General features: G+C 54.3%; 1 protein-coding gene across 2 annotated transcripts; it reads left to right on the top strand.

The window, feature by feature from the left end:
* Nucleotides 1-650: 650 nt before the first annotated feature.
* Ttc34 (tetratricopeptide repeat domain 34) lies at nt 651-17,213 on the top strand. 2 transcript variants are annotated; one of them, XM_050153107.1, is made up of 9 exons: nt 651-780; nt 1,463-2,297; nt 6,657-7,485; nt 8,988-9,213; nt 10,320-10,524; nt 11,624-11,790; nt 12,568-12,838; nt 13,473-13,687; nt 15,223-17,213. In XM_050153107.1, exons 2-9 carry the CDS (start codon nt 1,478-1,480, stop codon nt 15,748-15,750), a joined length of 3,261 nt encoding a protein of 1,086 aa, XP_050009064.1. In that variant the 5' UTR covers nt 651-780; nt 1,463-1,477; the 3' UTR covers nt 15,751-17,213. The 2 variants fall into 2 exon arrangements, with proteins under 2 accessions (XP_050009064.1, XP_050009065.1); XM_050153108.1 differs by having other exon boundaries at nt 655-761.
* The last annotated feature ends 3,022 nt before the right edge of the window (nt 17,214-20,235 follow it).

Raw genomic sequence — 20,235 nt, 5'->3', positions numbered from 1 at the left:
CCATAGGGCAACGGACTGAATCTGGACTGATTCTCAGGTCCCAGTATCTACACCCTGTTTCCAAAACTGAGCCCTGTGCCCCACTACCCAACAAGGAGGAGTTCACCAGGGCTGCCAGAGCCAGGGCGATACCAGGAACAGGTTGTAGGCACAGAAATGCATCCCAGCCCACTTGTTCAGTTCAAGGAGCAGGTTGTGGTGCAGGGACTTGGGGGCAAGTGATAAGACCCTCAGGACACCAAAGTGGACAGGGGACTGAAGGGAGAGGCCTGGGGGTGGGAGTGGTGTGGAGATCACACTATCCCAACCGCTGAGTTCTGGGGTGCAGAGACAAAGTCTGAATGTGCAGGTCAGGGACTAGCACAAGTCATCGGGTAGCTTCACCCAGAACCAGAGGCTGTACTCTCCTGAGCCTCCCTCCTCCAAGACTTAGATTCTCTACTCCAAGGTCATCGCGAGAAGCCTCTTCTCACCTACTTTCCTCTCCCTCCCCACTCCTTACCACTGCAAGGGCTGGGGAGGTGGGTACCGATCCTGAGCATGTCTGGCCACTAGAGGGCAAAGCTAAGCAGCCAGGCAGCTTTGGGATGTTGATATTCTCCCTGGAAACTGGAGATTGGCCCTTCCTGCTTCTGGGTCTCTAAAGGGGCCCAGAGTACCTGGGGCTGACCAGCGGCTGCACCCACCAACCCTGGTCCCAGCCTAATAAGGAATCTGAGTCGTCAGAGATTCTCCATCCCCAGACCTGGCTGGTTCAGCTTGTGAGTGCAAGCGTTGAGGGTAGGCATGAGTACACGTGTCTGTCAGGGAGGGCTTGCTGGGGCTTTTCACTGAAAGCATTTGGGGACCAGGAAATGAAAGGCCAAGAATAGTTCCTGGGGTCAGAGGCCAGGGTTAGAAGACAAGTTATTCCTGGGGTCTTACCTCAGAACTCACCGTGGGTTCTTGTGCCGTTCCATACCCAGCTCCAGCCCCGGCCCTCAGCCTGCATCCCCCAGGCTTGAGCAGGTTGGTAGGGGTTGGAGCTCCGAGACCCTGCAGCTATTTGCCTTCCTGACAGAGGGAGCCAGGGGTCCCAGACTACGCCAAGGCCCTGACCCCTTAAGCATTCAGCTGCTCCCCAGACGTGGACACCAAGGCCCCCTGAGGCTGACCCGAGTAGGCAGGGTCCCATCCCACTTGACAAAGGGGGAAACTGAGGCTCAAGAGATAAGAGTAGTAACTTGAAACCCAAACTGGCGGGCCCCAGTAGAACTCAAGTCCCGCTAACGGAGACAGCCTGTCAAGGGGTTCCAAAAATGTCTCTTTGGTAACCAGGTCCCAGGTTCCGTCCAGCAGGGTCTGTACAGGTTCTGAGGTCTCAGTGGCAGGAACTGGGAGGTTTCTCTGAGGTCAGACTCAAGAGAGGCTATGGGGCAGGTGAACTTGAACCTCGGACACTAATACAATTCCCCTTCTGTAGGTATCGGTGGTACTCATGAAGACCGAACACGGACCAGTGGGGACTGAGACTCTGATGTCAGCTCAGGAGCTCGCGGTCTGCCTCTGCCAGGAGGGGGACAAGCACCTGACCCTTGGGGAGCTGCCTTTAGCCACAGGCTTCTACCTGGCGGCCTTCAGCTGTCATGCCCCTTCGGCCGTGCGGCACGTGCAGGCTGTCCTGGCTGAGGCCCCAGGGACACCTGTGGGGGCCACACTGGAGGCCTGGTGTCGCGGGGACAGCCAGATTCCTGATATCCAGTGGGATGGCATGGCCGTGGTCTCCCTGACAGGGCCACTGGCCTCTGCCTTCCTTGGTGCCATTTACCCAAACCACCCTGCCACTGTCCTGTACCTTTTAGCTGGCCTGCTGGCCCACGGGCGCCACACGGAGGTGGTACAGCGTTGCAATGCCCTGTTGGATACACACTCCCAGCAGACCCTGGAGCTACAGCTGACCCGTGCCCTAGCCTGGGTTCTCTCAGTGGACCAGGTCAGTGAGGGCATAGCTGCCTATCTTCAGACCTATGCCTCGAGTGCAGACCGGACGGTGGCCTTCATCCGTAGCCACCAGCAGCCCTATCTCCCCACACTGCTTGGCACCCTTTGGGACTACCTCTCAGGACTCCTGAAGGCCACAGAGAGCAGCGGCCCACAAGAGACCAACTGCCGGGCACTCCTGAAGGCCCTGGACCCCAGGGGCAGCTGGGTGGACGCCATGTCACCTAAAGCTCTGCTTCATAGAGGCAGATTTGAAGACTGCCTGGCAGCGTGCAGCCGGGACCTTCAGCCTGACCCAACGGGGAGCAGACCCCAAGGTAGGACAGTGTATCACTAGTCATATCCCCCAAGAGCCGTGGCGACAGTTACTCCAACAACAGCTAAAACCTGTCTGTGGTGGGACCAAACCTGGGGTGGGGCAAGGGCTGGTGCTGGAGCTGGGGACACCACAATGAAAAGACAGAGAACCCAGAAAGGAACAAACAAGGTTCTTGCCTTATAAAATGCAAGGCACAAATCTGGCTGTTAGCAGAGAAGGGCTTCCCAGAAGAGGTGGCTTTTCAGCTGAGCCTCAACCACGCTTCTTATGGTATCGTGTATGAGTGTGATTCAGGAGTCAGAAACAGGCCAGACTTGCTGGGATCTGGAAGTCTGGGAGGAGGTTGGGAGACTGGGAAGTCAGGAGTCTTAGGGAAGGTGAAGGAGACAGGCGCTGGGAAGGTGGAAGGCTGGAGCAAGGGCACTAGGAAGGTGGGGGCTGAGGGAGACCACGCCCTCGGGCTGGAGGGAAGAGGGAAATAAATGGATGTGAGGTGTCACTGAGTCACACACTGTGAACCAAGAATGGTTTAAAGACTTGACTGGGGAGGGGTTAACGCGGACGGCAACCCTACGCCAGCAGCTTTCTCTGGCTGTAACACAACACCTACGATAATCAACTTATAAAGAGTAAAGATTTCTTTCACCTTGCCGTTTTTCTGTGGACTTCAGTCTGTAGTCAGCTGTGGTCACACAAAGGCGCTGGGATGTGGCAAAGAGAGACAAAGTGTCTGCTGAATGCCAGGGTCCCTGCCGGCCGGAACATAATAAACAGGAACAGGAAGGAATTGGCAAGAACCGGAAGCTCCGTGTCCTGGCTCTGATGTGTGTGGTCGGCAAAAGTGCATCACATCATAGAGGACTTGTAGCTGGATGTGATGGGACACACCTGCAATCCCAGCACTCTGGCTACCGAAGCAGGACTAGCAGGATGGGTGTGAATTCAAGGCCAGTCTGTTTACCTAGTGAGTTCCGGGCCAGGCAGGCTGTGCGGTAAGACTCTGTCTCAAAACAAACAAAAGCAACAGATAATATTGAACTTGCTAAGTTTACATTTGCAGAATAATATGATTCGCCATGTTCAGTAATATACTAAAAGGACATATGAGATTGGAGAGCTGCCTCAGCATTAAAAGCACTGGCTGTTCTTGAAGAAGAGCTGGATTCAGCTCCCCAAGACCTACATGGCAGCTCACAACCATCTGTAACTCCCATTTCAGGAGATCTGATGCCCTCTTCTGACCTCCATGGGCACAGCACACACATGGTGCACAGATATACATGCATATAAAACACTCACACATAAAAGTAAAAATAAATAAATCTTGCAGGCTGGTGGCACACATGTTTAATCTCAGCACTGGGGTGGGGGTGGAGAGAAACAGGCAGATCTCTGAGTTTGAGGCTAGCCTGGCCTACAGACTGAGTTCCAGGACAGCCAGGGCTACATATAAAAACCCTGTCCCCTTCAAAAACTTTATAATAAATAAATAATTTGTTTTGTTCCGGATGGAAGCTCCACCCCAGCTCCTGGCATCCATATACCCAAAGAGTCTAGAATGTTCTAGTGAAAGTTCTACCTCAAGCCTCCTCCCCATCTCTCTCCAAACCCTGCCTCATCTCAGAAAACCTGCCAAACGATGACCCCCTCCCCCCAAAGATGCTCAAGACCACTCCCACAGGGGATTTAAACTCTCCCCCTCCGAGAAATCAGACGTGATTTTCTGGTGTTTCTCTAGGGGGCCAGAACACCATCTGGGAGCATTTTACCCATTAAACTGGGCCTTTTTAAATTCCGTTTGATTTGGTCTGATCTGGATTGTGCATGAGCAGAGAGATTTATCAGGATACACAAACTTTCAATGTTTTTTTTAAAAAAATACTTTATTTATTATGTATACAAAATTCTGTCTGTGTGTATGTCTGCAAGCCAGAAGAGGGCACCCCATTACAGATGGTTGTGAGCCACCATGTGGTTGCCAGGAATTGAACTCAGGACCTTTGGAAGAGCAGGCAATGCTCTTAACCACTGAGCCATCTCTCAGCCCAACTCTCAATGTTTTTAAAAATGTAAAAGTAGAAACAACAAGAAATTGTAATACAGTTTATAAAACTAAAAGTTTCTCCCTCAACTGTAAAATGTAAAAGAAAGGACAATTAGCAGAGAAGAGATTGTTTTCAAAATACACAATGGCAAAAAGAATAACAATAACCAGTATGCAGAGATTTGTGGAATTCCTACATATCAGTGAGAGTAATAAATAAATAAAGTAACTGGTAAAAACTTCCCCAAAGAGAAAACGCAGCAACAAAACCTGGGGAAAGTATCCAGCACCGTGGAATCAAGATGGAGGAGAAGTACAGCAAGGAAAAGCATTTTCTTTACACAGCTGATCGGAAAAGAAATTCATTAATGAACCCCAGAAAATCGAAAATGAAAGCCATGAGACGGTGTCTTAGAAGTCCCGGGCCATCGACATCGCTAAAGCTAAGGGCGGATCCGGCTCTCGGAAAGGTGGATGGTCCTCACAGGTCACCTGTCCCAAGGGCGACAGCTACCTGTTTTGGATGAAGTATCAAAAGCCAAGTATTTGAAGGAAGGTGTCGGCTGGTGACCGCCTGGAGGCGGGAGCTCGGAGGCTTTTCCTTTAGCATCTCTGCAATCATGCCTACAACCGAAAGCCCCGGTTTAAAAAGAGGAGGGGGCCACGGGAGGGATGCGGTGCAGAATCTTAATGTTAAACCCATGCTGATTGCTGAACTGGATGCACGCAGGAGAGACAAGATGGTCCCTGTGAAGCATCAGGAAGAACTAAAAAGAGAATTTGACAGAATTTTGTAGTGGTCTATTTGTATTTTGATAAATAAATTTTCCCTGAAGACCAGAGGCAAAGCTAAAGCCACTAGAGGTCAGGCAGTGGTGACACACACCTTTAATCCCAGGATTTGAGTGACAGAGTCAGATGGTTCTCTGTGAGTTCAATACCACCCTGGGCTACACAATATTAATGCAGAAATAAATCCAGGTGGGGTGGCCTACACCTTTAATCCCAGCACTAGAGAGTCACATGCCCTTAATCCCAGCACTAGAGGGAATATAAAATGGGAGGAGAGAGAGGCTTAGTTTGCTTAGTTTGTGGTTGCCCAGCCTTGTAAGACTTCTCTAGTGGCTTGGCTTTTCTGGTTTTTAGGTTGAACCCCAATTTCTGTCTCTGGGTTTTAATTATTTCTGCTACAGAATTCGGAGTTTGAGTCCAGGCAACTTAACTGGCTACAAATACAAAATTCAGTCCTCATCTGAGAAGCATAATAAATGAGAGTCTTTGCAGGGCATTGCTCAAATGTCTGGTCTACAACTTAAAAAATACTAGCGGAGGTAGCATAACTCAGTGATGAACTGCTTGACTAACATGTACGCAGACCTGGATGTGCTACTCGGCATCACCCAAAAAAATGGAAATTAATTAAAAAGTGAAATAATAATGAAAAATCAACACTATAAAGATAGAAGAGTCATCAAAATTTAAAATAAAAAAGAAGAAAAAATGAATAGAGCCTTAACAGCCTATGGGACGATGAAGAAATCGAATGTGTGTGTATGTGTGTGTGTGTGTGTGTGTGTTTGCATTCTTGGAAGGAAGTGCGGCTGTTTCCAGGGTTGATCTTTCTTCTGTTTACACCTTTGGCTTCTGCCACCAGGACTGGGCAGGGGACCCTGTTGGAGGCGGGTTTCTTGGTCAGTCTGTGCAAACTGGTTGTTTGTAGTTTTGCTGGGTTCAGGGCTGTGATAGTCTGTTCTCCACGTCCATCCTCACACCTTGGGGAGTGTCCATCACTGTAACCCCCACGCTAACAATGGGAAGGGATAGAAATCAGGAGATTCAGCCAGTGACCTCCACCCACTCTTCCGGTAAGGGCTTCAGATTACTGAGCCCCCTTTTCTGCTATCTCTGTTTTCCTACAGGAAAGCGTTGGGTCCCGAGATTGTAGGATGCAAAGATTCCAGGACTGGTGACCCTACAAAGTCAGACTCAGAATCCCAGTTTCACAGAGTGGGTTGGATGGGGTTACATCCCTGAAAAGGAAACTAAAACCTATCGCTGGAAGTCAGGGCGGAAGGAAATGTAAATAAATTTCGATTGGGACTGAGAGGTGATGCCTACCCAGAGTCAGGGGGAATCGTGATGGGTGGCACCAGCTGTGGTGCTGGCGCGGATGCTATGGCATCACTCACGGGCGCCATTTGGGGTCGTCCTTGTGGTTCTAGGGTCCTGGGTTACCTGCGGACTTAGGGGAGATACCCTGAGCTGACAAAAAGAGCTTTCGTAAGGCAGAGCAATACAGGTTTTTCTCCCCAGGTGAGCACCTGGCGGCCCTGCTGGTCACCCGCGCAGCTGCGGCCTTCTTCCTGGACGGCCGAGCGGGGGACATGCTGCTGGACCTACAGGAGGCCTTCCGTGAGAGTCCCGCCGGAGCACGGAGGCACTTCCAGGCACTGCTGTCGGCCGAGGACCGCGAACGGGTGCAGGCTCAGGCGCTGGAAGCCGCGGACGTGGGCTTCGACCGATTCCTGGAGGCTGTGCGAAGCCGCCGGGACCTGCGAGAGGACGCGGACCGCGAGCTCTTGGTTCCTGTGACCCACGCGCTCCAGGTCCTGCTCCGTGTGGCTCCCGCCCGAAGGCGACTCGAGCTAGGGATCCGCCTCGCCGAGTGTCTGCTGCTGGCCGGGGACGTAGCGGGCGCTCGCACGCAGTGTGAGCGTCTCCTGCGGCCCAGGCGTCCTGGGGAGCGCATCGGGGACCGCACCGGAGACCTCGCGCCGCTGCTGGCGCTGCGCGGCTTCTGTGCGCTGCACGCGGGTGATGCGCGGCGCGCGCGCGAGGACTTCCAGGCGGTGGTGGAGCGCGGGGCGCCGCACGCGGAAGGCTGCGTGCGCGCGCTGTGCGGCCGAGGGCTGCTGCGGGTGCTGGAGGGCAGCACCTTCCTGGGCGCGCTGGACTATGTCACCGCCTGCCGGCTGCGGCCGGAGGAGACGCTGCTAGTCGCCAAAGCCTATGTGCCCTGGAACCAGAGAGGGCTGCTGCTGACCGTGCTGCGGGAGGAGGGCCGCAAGATGCTGCTGCGCTCGCCTAGCTGCACGAAGAAGGCTGTGCGGGGTGCTGGCCCTGCAGCAAGGGCGCAGGAGGGGTGAGAGCCTGCCCCGCGCTGGAGGTGGGGGAAGTTAGGTAGGGATGTCTGATAGAACACTGTGCTAGGATCGGCTGGGTGGCTAACGGTGGGAATCTGGAACAAGGGCTGAAATCTCAGGATCCTGGATCTCAGAAAGTGATGCCTTGTGGACTTCCTCCCCTTAATGTTAGGAATACATTAGGTTAGGTGGAGGATCACACCTGCAATCCCAGCCCTTGGGAGACTGATACAGGAGGATCGCCATGAAGACAGCTTGAGCTATAGAGTTCCAGGTCAGCCTGGGCTACAAAGTGAGCCCGTGTTTCAAAAACACACAGGAAAAAGAAAAAAAATAAGAAGCGAAAAGGTCAGGGGGCTGATGAGATGGCTTAAGAGTTGAGAAAAAGTGCTAGTAAGAACCTGAGTTCAGTTCCCAGCAGTATGTATACACCGCCTATAACTCCAGCTTCAAGAGAACCCTTGCCTCTGGCCTCCGAGGACAACTGCTCTCGTTTACACACACACACACACACACACACACACACACCACAATTTTTTTAAATGAAGTACTTACATTTTACTTTGTGATTTTTTTCCGTTTTGTTTTGCTTGCCTATATGTATATCACATGCCTGTAGTACCAGCAAAAGCCAGAAGAGGGCTTCAGACCTTGGTACTGGAATTACAACTGTGGTCACCATATGGGTGCTGGCAATTGAACCCTAGTCTGCTAGGAAAACAGCCAGTGCTCTTAGCCATTGAGCCATCTCTCCAGCCCCATTGTTTTCCTTTTTAAATGGAAGGGATGAGACCTTCTGAACATCAGACCCCTGCAATGCGTCGTTCTAGCCTTTTCTTATTGCGCACGTGAAATGCCTCAAGATACAGAGTTTTTGCTGCAGCTGCAGCTTGCATCCTCCTCCTAAACTTGAGTGATGTTTCCTTTTGTTGCTAAAGACATTTGTGACACCCTGTCTCCATAACAACTTGTCCCAACGTGCAGACAGGTGTAGCTCTGGCTCAGGAGACCGCTCCAAGGAAGGTCTTTGACTTCAAGTAGCACCCACCCTGCCCTCCCAGGCCCATGTGACATGCTGTGGGAGGGGTGTACCTCCCTCTGCCCAGCCTTCACCCACCACCATTAGTCCACACCCCATGCCCACCCTTGAGCTTCCTCTGCCCTCGTGTGGATTCCTATTGCTGTTACATTTCACCATCAATTCTTATATTAATAAGAAAGGAAACTGAGGCAGGGTCTGCTCAGGGTCCTTAGGTGACTTTGGTCCCTTCTTCTGCAGAGGGCCTGCCCTGTGTGGTGGTGGAAAGAGCATGGGGAGGGTGAAGGGGCAGGTTAGGAGTCTGGAGAGAGGTGACGTGGTCCTCCCTCTTCAGCTCATTAGGAAAGGAGCTACCCAGACTACAGGCATGGTTGGGGGCAAGAGTCACCTGAGGCCTGACATCGTGAGTGATGTAGGGGTACAGGAAAAGGCCTGTCCCACACTGAACCACCTTCTCCATAGGGATACCTATGGTGTCTACCAGCTGGCCATGCTGCTGATGGAGCTGGATGCAGAGGATGAGACTTCCTGCCTCTTGGTGGCCGATGCCCTGTACCTCTTGGGTCGCCTGGATGATGCTCACAAATCCCTGCGGATTGCCTTGTCCCGGAAGCCCCAAGCGGCCCCTGTGCTGGTGCGACTGGCCCTGCTTCAGCTGAGGAGGGGCTTCTGCTATGATGCCAACCAGGTGAGAAGACCTGAGTGGGTATGTACAGATAGGAGCGGGCACTGCTCTGCGGAGAACACCGTGCATCCCATGGCCCCAGATCTGCTTCCTACAGCCTGGGCTTTGGAATAGGAAAATAAAGCCCCATACCACCACCACCTGCGGCCATCCCTCACCTCTCTGAGCTTCATTGGCTGAGGGAGGGCTCAGGACCTGAGAGGTACCCTGCACACAGTAGGTGCTCCTACTTGCTTTGACTGTGGTGTAATGAAAAGTGGCCAAGAACCAATGGATCATAGTCTGAGCCTAACTCAAGCCTAACTCTGCCTGGAATAGAGGTGCAGCTTTACAAGACTCTTGACCCCTGCTTCCCAGCCTCTGAGAACCCCTGCTCTTGGAATGGTGGAGTTTAAGACCTGGCCCATGTGTTGTGAGCTTTCTGTTTGCACCAAGGTTCACAGTTCATGTTTCTGAGGAGATTTCTGGCCATGAAGCCTGGGCTGAGGGACCAGCCAGCTTCTTCATTCTCCTCTGGTTTGGCTGGAACCTTGATTCTCTGGGCAGAAGGATGGGCAGAAACCTTCTCTGTCGGGGTCAGGAGTCTGCACCAGGCCCATGGGGAACAGTTGTGTCTCCTAAGATGGAATCATGGAGAGAGGAGCTTGTCTGTACCTGAGGAGAACCCTTGGCTAGAGTCCGGCCAGACCCTTGGCTTTTGGTCCACACCTTATGAGCAGCTCCCTAGAGTCCCCGACACTTGCTCTTCTAAGGTCTCCTGCTCAAACTTATTCAAGCCTTCCTCGGATCAGCTTGTTGGGGTGGGGTCTCCACCCACGTGATAGAGGACGACACCAAGACTGGGAAAAGGAGCCCACCCCACCTGTCAGTTTCTGCTGCTGCATTCTATGCTTCTTCACCCCCACATCCCTGTCCTCTCAGGAGGAGGCCAGGACTTCAATTCCTGGAAAACCTTCCAGTGCTCAAAATAGATATCTTTCCCCCACTCCAGAATGTTCTTCCATGCAGAGCCAGGACGTACTCAGAGCAGCCAGTGCTGGGAAGGGCGTGGGTAGTAAGAAACGAGGAACAATGGAGATCACAGCAATGACTCTCCTCTTGCCCCACAGCTGGTGAAGAAGGTGGCCCAGTCTGGAAACACCGCCTGTCTCCAGCACACCCTGGACGTCTTCCACCAGGAGGACCTGAAACTGCTGCAAAGTCACTGTCACACACGGGCATTAAACATACTGCAGACATGGACAGGGGGCCCAGAGAGCAAGGCCCACACCAGGGAAGCCATCGCGTACCTCTCTCTGGCCATCTTTGCTGCAGGTAGGAACCCCCCCCCCACCAGCCTCAGGGGTCTGATCCTGTGCCAGACGCATGGGAGACATGGGATCTGAGGTCAAGCTTGCTCCACACAGTCCTGTGCTTTTGAGACTCCACAGTGTAGATGAGATGGGACCATTTACCAAGATCACCTAAGTGCTGAACCCTGGCTATCTGGTGAGCGTACCAAAGCCTGAGGAAGGCCTGGGCCAGCTGGGACTCTGTTCTGCAGAGCAAGCAGGAGTGAGGGAGAGCAGGATGCTGCCTGCATGCTCCCCTCTGAGGTGTAGGCCAGACCTTGGCTCCCCTGAGCCCTTCACAGTAGTGGCAGGTTTTCTATGCCCATACCCGGCCTCCACATCCAGCCAAGTCTTCTCATCCAGGCTGCAGCAGGTTCCCCGAGCATGCTGGAGCCCAGTACTCGAGTGCCAAGGTGCAAGAACAAGTCCCTGGAGCCGGGCAGGGTCAGGGGTGGGAGTCGTGTAGTCCTGCATTCGATCATGGTGGCTTCTTGGTGACTTGTGCTGGCACCTCCCCACTGCTTGCTCCTCATAGTAGGTGAAAGGGAGCTCCTAGGGGGAAGGAGGGGAGTGGTTGGTGTACCCAGTCCAGCAGGTCACCAGCGGCAGGGGAAGGTCAGGACCCAGAATGGCCTGCAGAGGGAGTTTGTGGTTCCCTGTGTGGGACACTAGGCAGATGTACAGGAGTGTGACGGAGGCAGTCTGTCTGGGGAAAGGCTCCACCTCCCAGAGTTCGCTGGGAATAGCTGCCCACTCTGAGCCTCAGTCTACCTACTACATCCTTCCTCTCTCTACCCTGGCCTAAGGAACTTGTCCTACCCCCTTCCACCAAAACAGTGGCATAGACCTTCCGAGAACACCCCAATCATCCACTAGTTCTCCCAGGTACCACCCCTCCTGGTTGGGCTTCTGCCCTGTGGCCAGTAACCCTGGTGGCCTGACAGAGTCTTAATACCCAATGGAGTTTTAGCACCCCAGGGTGGACCTTGTATCCCTTTGCCCACCCAGATTGGACACTGTATGGGACCCTGTTACAAGAGCCCTAGCCAAAGCCCTGTCCTGACCACATGTACTTCCTTCAGGGAGTCGGGCCAATGAGTCCCTCCTCACCCGAGCCCGCTGTTACGGGATCCTGGGTCAGAAGAAGACCGCCATGTTTGACTTCAACTCCATGCTTCGGGAGGAGCCAAGGAACGTGCAAGCTTTGTGTGGCCGAGCCCTCGTGCACCTGGCCCTGGACCAGCTTCAGGTGCCAGCCCATCCTCCCCACCTGGGCCTAGGCAAGCAGATGTGAGGGAGACCGGGGTGCTACCTTCCTCCTCTGCTGAAGGAAGGTGAGCAAGGTCAGGCCTTCCAGTGACGGGGCCCATATGATCCCGATGCAGCTAGGAGCCTGGCAGAAGTCACCCCCAAAAAGGTGGCCTATGACATTCCATCCATCAGGGAGCACGTCAGAACTCTTCTGCCCACAAGCACTTGCAGAGAACGAGAGTCACATTCCCACAGCTTCACCTTTCATGCTTTCCTGCCTCAGTCTGCAGGGATAGATATGCAAGGCTTTGGGGCAGCCAGGGTCTTAGTAAACCTGTGCAGGTGGTAGTGTTGTAATTTATTTTAAAACTCTACGAAGAGAAATCACACCATGCAACAAGGCTCACATAGGAGGCTTATTTGGAGAGGAGAGAGAAGAGGCAGAAAGGGCTGGGGGGAAGAAACCAGTCTCCGGGGACAAAAGTGGCAGAAGAGAAAGAGATGAGAGAGAAAGAGATGAGAGAGAGAGGGAGGGGGAGGGAAGGAGGGAGGGAGGGGGGAGGGAAGGAGGGAGGGAGATGGAAAAGGGCAGGCCAGCCAGTACAGATGCCTGAATGCTAACAGGTAGGTAGGCCAGGATAGTCAGGATAGGGAAGGTGAGAAGCTGGGTGGGACGGACCCCCTGAGACTCCACGGACAGAATTTGAGAAGAGAATTGAAAAATGGGAGTAAAGCCCTCCCACGCCCACACTCACAGGCCTCCCTCCCTTCGTAGGAAGCTGTGGAGGACATGCTCTCGGCCCTGAAGCTCGATCCAGGCACTGTGATCTCTGAGATCCACTCCCTGAAGCCGGAAGTTCAGTTGCCCCTCACCCAGGGCCTCCATAGCCGCTGCCAGGTCCTCCTGAACCAGTGGCTGGACGCTGGAGGCCTCCTTGGGGAGGGGGACACCCAAAGCCTCCTTGCCATGGGGGAGGCGTTGATTAGAATCGACCCTGCACAGCCCAGTTGGCACCTGCTTCTCACGGACATCCTCACAGGGCTGGGTATGTGTGTAAGAGCGGGGGACATGGGCCTCTGACCCACACTCCTGATCCTCTGTTAATTCTCTGTGAAGTGGAGAAAGAGTCTCTGGACTATGGTGTCTATGTTTCCAAATCCCATGACCTCCAACCCCTGTAGGGCCTGTGGAATGGCAATTCTCTGGCTTTTTTGTTTGTTTGTTTTGTTTTCCAAGACGGGGTTTCTCTATGTAGCCCTGACTGTCCCGGAACTGGCTCCTTAGACCAAGCCGGCCTCAAACTTAGAAATCCACTTTCCTCTGCCTGCCTAGTGCTGGGGTTAAAGGTGTGCCACCACCGCCAAGTCACAGGGAACACCCAAAGGACCTGTGCATCCACATGCGCCATGCGTGTTTTCCTGTCACCTTTTGTTTGAAAGGAAGCTCTCTCTCATCTGCGTTTGTCCTCCAACGCCTACAGGGAGCTGCCCCACAGCTCTGCCTCCTACTGGGGCTGAGTATGCTCCCATCAACTGGACCCCAACCGAGACAGAATAGGGGACACCAAAGTAGCTCCCTGGGGCTAGATGTCCCCCTTCCTGGGCATACCTCTTACACACACACACACACACACACACACACACACACACACACTGACCGTCTTCCCCTGATCCCCACAGGCAAGTATCAAGAGGCTGGCACCCACTTGCAAGAAGCTCTACAGCTCAGCCCATCATCAGAGGCTGCCCAGGCCCGGCGAGGCCTGCTCCAGCTTAAAAAGGGAGCTGTGTCAGCTGCTGCCCATGACTTGCAGTGCCTGGCAGAGACAGACACTCAGGACCTCAGCTTTCTCCTGCGTCTCCTTGAATCCCCAGAGCAGCGGAGTCTCACCCAGGTGAGAAGGTGGGAAGCCAGGTGGGACAGACCCCCTGAGCCCCATGCTGACCTTGTCCCAGCACCACAAGCTTCAGAAGTCCACTCCTAGCCCAGGGAGCTCTTCTTTCCTTGCTGTTGGCTGGTTTCCTTGGGTTTGGGATGAGGTGGAATAAGAAACCCCAGATCTGGTCATGGAAAATTTCTGGAAACACATACCCTGTTTCTTTGCTTGTGCATGCGAGCCACAGATGACTTGGGCACCTTACCCCAGTATAAGGCCCACCCCAGGACCCAGCTCAGGCTGGAAAGAGCAGAAGGGGGGGGGTATACAAGTCCAGGCCTTGGAGTCTGAGAGACATTGCGTCAAGAGTTGACATGAGGCAAAACAAGCATCTCTCCAAATGCATCTGTCTCTCCATTGCTCTGAATTCTGCCAGCAGAGTGACATGGAACCGGGCATATCTGTAGAACAGTATTCTATAGTATAGATTCTAAGGGACTAAAAGCCTCGGGACAGGGGGTCTGGGATCTGGACTGTGAGCTAAGAGAAAGGGAAGAAGGTGGGGTGTCAGGAAACCCAGAGAAGCTTACACAGGGTCGGGATCAGAGATGTCTCTGGGGTCCTGGGTGCCAGATAGGAGTCCCCGAACTGGAGGGGGCTGGGGAGTGGGATCCTGAAGATCTAAAACGGTCAGAAGGGGAATCCCCAAGCTATGGGAGGACTGGGGAATTCTGAGTTGGGGGGGGTGGGGCGCTGAGGGTGCTGCTACGGGGTTCCTGGAGCTCGAGCAGGGACTGAGGACTTGAGATGGAGGCCTGGGGAGGTCCCGAAGCTTGAAGGGGAAAATCGAGAAAACACTAGGGAGATCCCAAGACCTACGGGAGTTGGATCCCAAGAGCTGGGTTTAGCAAGGCAGCGTTCGGTTGCTTAGCAACAGGGACCAACCCGGAAGTGGCCTTTCTTAGCTTCCTGCCTCGCTCTGGTCTCGCCCACCAAGAGCAGTCCTGCTGAATATACTGTGCCAGCGACTACGCAGTCAGTAGCCCGTTCCTGAGCTGGGCGGAGCGGAGCTCCTGCAGAGCCGGGGTGATCCTTTGCACCGGCGGTCTCTGAGTCCCTTCTAGCTGCACCCGGCAGTCACGAGGAGCAGGCAGCTTGGCAGGGAGGGCAAGAGGCTCTTGCAGGTCACACAACAGGGAATAAGAAGAGCAGATGCCCTTGTGCTAACCTCAAAGCCTAGAGCCCTCCCTGGGAGCCTTCAATCTAGTACAGAGAGAAGGCACTGTACCCCATGAGGGGAAGCCGGTTCCTGTTCCTATGGACCCCGGGACCCATCAGCCCTCCTAGCAGTGACTCTGCAGAGCCCTGGGACCAAAGGGAGGCAAACATACTAGGCCAGCCCTCAGTCACATGGAGTTGACTACCTAGGGACCTCTAGGCATCTCTACCCACGTCCAGTCCAGGCCCCCAGAAGTGAGTGGGTCTTCTGCACAGGGAAGGGACCGCACTCCAGCAGAGGCTAACTCTGCTTTTTCTCTGTGTCCCCGGCGCAGGCCGCTGCCAAGGAAGCAAGCAACCTCTTGGATTTAGGACAGCCGAGGCGGGCACTGGGATACTGTTCTTTGGCCGTCCTGGCTGGTGGTGGCAGGCCTTATTACTTGCGTCTCCGAATGGCCTGCTTGACCCAGCTGCAGGAGTATGACCGGGCACTCAGGGACCTGGATCGTGTGCTGCAGGACGGTGCGGGGGACAGTGACCCGACAAGGCAGACACAAGATTTCTGCACCCGGGGTCGCCTGCTGCTGAGTCTGGGGGATACGCATGGAGCTGCAGGGGCCTTCACCCAGGCCTTGGCCCTGTCACCAGCCCAAGCTCAAAGCAGCCTGGCAGAACAACCTGGCCGGGCGCCCACAGCCAGTGTGTTCCTGACCCATGGGCAGCACTGTCTAGAGGAACAGCGCTATGAGGAGGCCTGGACAGCAGCCCAGAATGGCCTCCTGGTGGACCCCAGCCACCGTGGGCTGAAGAGGCTGAAGGTGAGGACCCGCAAGGAGGTATCCTCTGGCTGCAGACTGCACTGACCAGTAGATCCAAGAGCTGCTCTCTTCACTGGCCACACGTCCCTGTCTGGACTGGAGGAGACAGTTCCTGCTTATGTAGAACAGCTGTCCTGGGTGACTCACGGCCCCACTGAAGTGGGCAGCCTCAGTACTCTGCTCACACCTGGCCTTGGAGCAGCCACAAGCAAGATCAGAGCTGGCACCTCAGGGTCCTGGGGGAGATGTGCTGTCCTGGGGAGCCCTCCCTGGAAAGGAAGCTGCTTAGACTGGTCTGGACTGGCTCCTGCCTCAACCTTTCCCAATGTCCAGATTCCTGGATGCATAGGTGGAACTGGCTTTGCAAAGCCGTTCACCGGGGAACTCCGTGCCCACGCCAGCAAGCACAGCCCACGCAGTCCCTTCCCTCCACAGGTCCCTGAATGCTTGTGATGTTGAAAGACCCTGGCTTCCACTTGGCCTGGGCCTGTCCAAGTTGTCAGCATGCGACTTGATCCTTCTGAGCTGGGACAGCAATTTCCAGACCTAGGCAGACTTCCCCTCCTGTCTTGCTCCCTGTCATGGGGCTCCAGCCGGTCACCATCACCACCACCATCACCAAAGCTGTCACAGAGACCAAGCTGGGGTGGCTCATTCATTCGTGACAATGGGCAGGGCTGCTTGGCATGAAGTGGCACAAGCCCCTTCCTAGGTTCTTCTGGGAGGGTGAGAGCAGTGTGTCTGAATTCTAAACACATCCCTTTGCCCTGGGCTGCCCTCTCTGCCCCTTCCTTCTGCAGTCCTTAGTCCCATAGACTAGCCAAACCAACCCCCAGGCTCAGATACACAAGATCCCTAATCCTGCCCATCCCCAGGCAGCAATGAAGTGACTGGATGGGGTTAGAAGCCTCCTTCCTTGCCATCCCTCCAGTGGAGTGAGAGCCAGACCTGCCAAACTCTGTCTCCATGGGTCAGTGCATTCCACGGAGGACCAGGAAGAGCAGGGAGCCTAGAAAGGCTTCATGAGCCACAGTCTGGTTCCTGCCTGCCTTCCACACTGCAGTCTCCAGGACAGCCTGGTGCGCCCGTACCCAGGTTGCACCTTCACCTACCACACGTCTGTCTGTCTGTCCATCTCTCCGCCTGTGCATTCCTTGGCACTACAGACACTTGCCAATACCCAGCAAGACCAAGGTCAAGGCCACAGAATCCTGGTGACTAAAGACGGGGCAGCAGGAAAGAGGGGGTGGCAGGCAGTAGTCACCTGGGCGTGCCTTCCCCACCCTGTGCCTTTTGTTCCTGCCATCCCTCAACCTGAGGTATTTCATCACATTCATTCACTCAAGGACATCTCAGCATGAAGGTACTGAAATCTGGCAAAGCTTCTCCCCACCCTCTCCTTCTCCAGCCACAAGGGGGCATCGCCCAGCACCTCAGGGTTCAACTCACAGGGTCTTGGCATATGTTCACGCGTGTGCGTGCGCTCACACACACACACACACACACACACACACACAACATCACACACTGCTTATCTGGCACCTTGCTGCGGTCTGACTGTGTTCCCAGAATTCATGTGTTCAGATCCTACTACCAAGGGGATGGTGCCACCGTTGTAGGGTCTTGCAGATGGGAAGTAGGTTGTGATGATGGAGCCTTAAGAACTGGGTGAGTGGCTTTGTAAGACACTTCAGCCCACCCACGTGTGAGGACAGAGTGGGAAGGTGTCAACTACAAACCAGTGCCCAGCTTGGACTCAGCCATGATAAATAAAACTCACTCGACAATGTTCCCAGCCCGTAATATTTTTGTCATAGCAGTTGAGTGAACTGAGATACAGTGTCTCCTCCTCACCGCCACTTCTGCCCTGACCAAACACTTCTAGTCCCTGAAGATGGAGGTGAGCCTTAGCTGGCCAAGCTCCTCAGCCCACACCTTGTCTCAAGAAATGGTCCCAGGCTAGATCAGGCACCACTGCAGTCTGCAGATCTTGTTGGAATATTATGGCAGCTGTGCGTGCACCCTACCTGGGGTTTATGCCAACAGGCCATCTCCAGGGCTACTGGCCCCCACCGTCCTGGAACTTACACTCCGTAGACCCCTCTACCTCCTTACAGCCCCCAAACTCCTACCCACAATCTCCCAGCTCCTTCTTCCATGCGTGGCTGGAATGGAAAGAACCCAAGCCATGCGCCCAGGGCAGGTGTCCAGCTCTTGTGTGGTTCCTGTGTCTCTGGACCATGGAGTCCAGCTTGCACTGAACCAGGCAAACCATGAGTCACTTCCAGCTGAGTAGTTCTGATCAGGATCTGTGTGCACACAGCCACCCCAATCCAATTGGCTGTCACCATTGACTCTGCCCCCACCTGCTTTCCCAGGACCTGGAGGTGTCACGGTATGTGAGCCACAGCCTCAGGACTCCTGTATGTGTCACAGTGAGTGAGCTACAGCATCAGGACTCCTGAAGGTGTCAGCGTGTGAGCCACAGCCTCAAGGACTCCTGGAGGTGCCACGGCGTGTGAGCCACAGCCTCAGGACTCCTGAAGGTGTCAGTGAGTGAGCCACAGCCTCAGGACTCCTGAAGGTGTCAGCGAGTGAGCCACAGCCTCAGGACTCCTGAAGGTGCCACGGCATGTGAGCCACAGCCTCAAGGGCCTAACTTAGACTTCATTCACTCAGGGGTTCCTAAAACTTGGCCTGATAAGGGTCTAAAGGCAGGTCTTTTAGCATTGACTGACTATGGGGTTTTCAGACAAGAAAGGCTAGTGCCCCCATATGCCCCTGGTGGAGGGTCACTTGAAAGTCTGGGGCTCCTGAGTTCACACCTCAGCCCATCCAGACGTTCCCATTCCAAGTTTCAGAGTCCAGCTCCTGTCCAATGCCCTAATTTTCTCATAAGAATTCAGTAAGGGGCTGAGGAGACAACTCAGTCAAATGCTTATTTTACTTGGGTTCAATCCCCAGAACTGGGGTGATAAACACCAGGCCAGAGTGTCACACACCTGTAATCTCCATTTCGGGGAAGTCAGAGACAAGAGGATCCTTGAGGCTAATGGAACAGCCAGACTTCCTACTTGTGTAGGCAGTGGGAGACATCCATGAAGGAGGGGAAGCCACTCCAGAGATCCCCGTAACACCAGCTTACATGGAGAGCTACTGGTGGTTAGGTTAGGAAGTTTGAGTGTCACTGGGGTAAAGATAACTCGTGAATCACATACTGCAATGTTCTGAGGCGTCCATCAGACCAGCCAGCTGCCCCTCTCTGCTCAGGAGGCTGGCTCCCTATTCACCCTTCCCAGCCCCTTGCAGGTGAAGCTTGACCACACCTGCCTGGCATTGGGCATACATTCGTTTTCATGACAAGATCCATCTATGTTAATCAGGATCAACTGCCTGGATTTGGAATCATCCAGGAGATAATACCTCTTGAGTGTATTTCCAATACTATGTCCAAAAAGTTCAACTAAAGAGGGAAGAACCACCCTGGATGGGTGTGGTAGCGATGGGCTGGGACCCTGGACTAAATAAAAAGGAAAAGGTGGCCTGAGCCTCAGCATCCACCCCTGTGGCCTGAGCATCAGCGTCCCCCACTGTGGCCTGAGCCTCAGCATCCACCACTGTGGCCCAGGTACCAGCATCCACCACTGTGGCTTCAGTGTCCACCATTGTGGCCTGAGCCTTAGCGTCCACCACTGTGGCCTGAGCCTCAGTGTCCACCCCTGTGGCCCAGGTACCAGCATCCACCACTGTGGCCTGAGCACCAGCGTCCACCACTGTGGCTTCAGTGTCCACCATTGTGGCCTGAGCCTCAGCGTCCACCACTGTGGCCTGAGTACCAGCGTCCACCATGGTTCCTGACCGCAGATCCACTGAGGTCCACTGCCTCACGCTCCTGCCGCCTCACCTCCCCGACACCACACTAGACCTTCAAGTGCTCTAAACTAAATCCTTCCTTAAATTGTTCTCGTCAGGCACCTGTCCCTTTAACTACAATTTCACCCTGAATTCCAGGTGAGGGACCTAAGACCTGAACCCAGCTCTGTGCTGCAGGCAAGACTGCCCTCCCCGCAGGTCATGAGTCACCCCCAGAAGCCATCAGAGAACAAACCCAATGTCTCCAACAGTTCAGTTAGGAGATTGCTCTCATGAGACCCTGGCTCTACAGTCCAGCCCTTCCTGATGCCCTTGGAGGCCAGGAGCACTTGTCCATGGGCCACCCGGTTAGGTCTGAAGTCAGCCCTTGCTTAGGGCCCTATCACTTTCTTTGAGCATATTCCTGGCTCATATGTGAAGATCTGAAAGACAGCTCCTGAGCCCAAAGCCCCTCTTCCAGATCCCAGCCACACTGCCTTCCTGGCTCTGTGGAAGGTTTGGTGTGTAAACTTCACAGACAATCCCTTTGGTGTGTAAACTTGACAGACAATCCCTGGGAAAGAGTCCAGCCTTTCACTATCATCTGGAGTGAGGATCCTTTCAACTGCCATGCCTGTTCATCACGATGGGCAGGGCGTTCCTTACGCTGACAGGTCC

The sequence above is a fragment of the Alexandromys fortis genome, unplaced genomic scaffold (assembly GCF_014885135.2).
Source record: "Alexandromys fortis isolate MF-2015 unplaced genomic scaffold, M_Fortis_MF-2015_v1.1 scaffold_88, whole genome shotgun sequence".
NCBI classification, from domain to species: Eukaryota; Metazoa; Chordata; class Mammalia; order Rodentia; family Cricetidae; genus Alexandromys; species Alexandromys fortis.
The sequence above is the reverse complement of the archived record's forward strand: the minus strand, read 5'-3'. Positions and strand labels throughout refer to the sequence as shown.

What these genes read in the sequence shown, in the direction of transcription:
- Ttc34 (XM_050153107.1), top strand. Translation starts at nt 1,478, where the DNA reads ATGAAGACCGAACACGGACCAGTGGGGACTGAGACTCTGATGTCAGCT. An exon ending in GCAGCAAGGGCGCAGGAGGG is followed by an intron (nt 7,486 to 8,987) that starts GTGAGAGCCTGC and finishes CCTTCTCCATAG; the next exon opens with GGATACCTATGGTGTCTACC. An exon ending in TCTGCTATGATGCCAACCAG is followed by an intron (nt 9,214 to 10,319) that starts GTGAGAAGACCT and finishes CTTGCCCCACAG; the next exon opens with CTGGTGAAGAAGGTGGCCCA.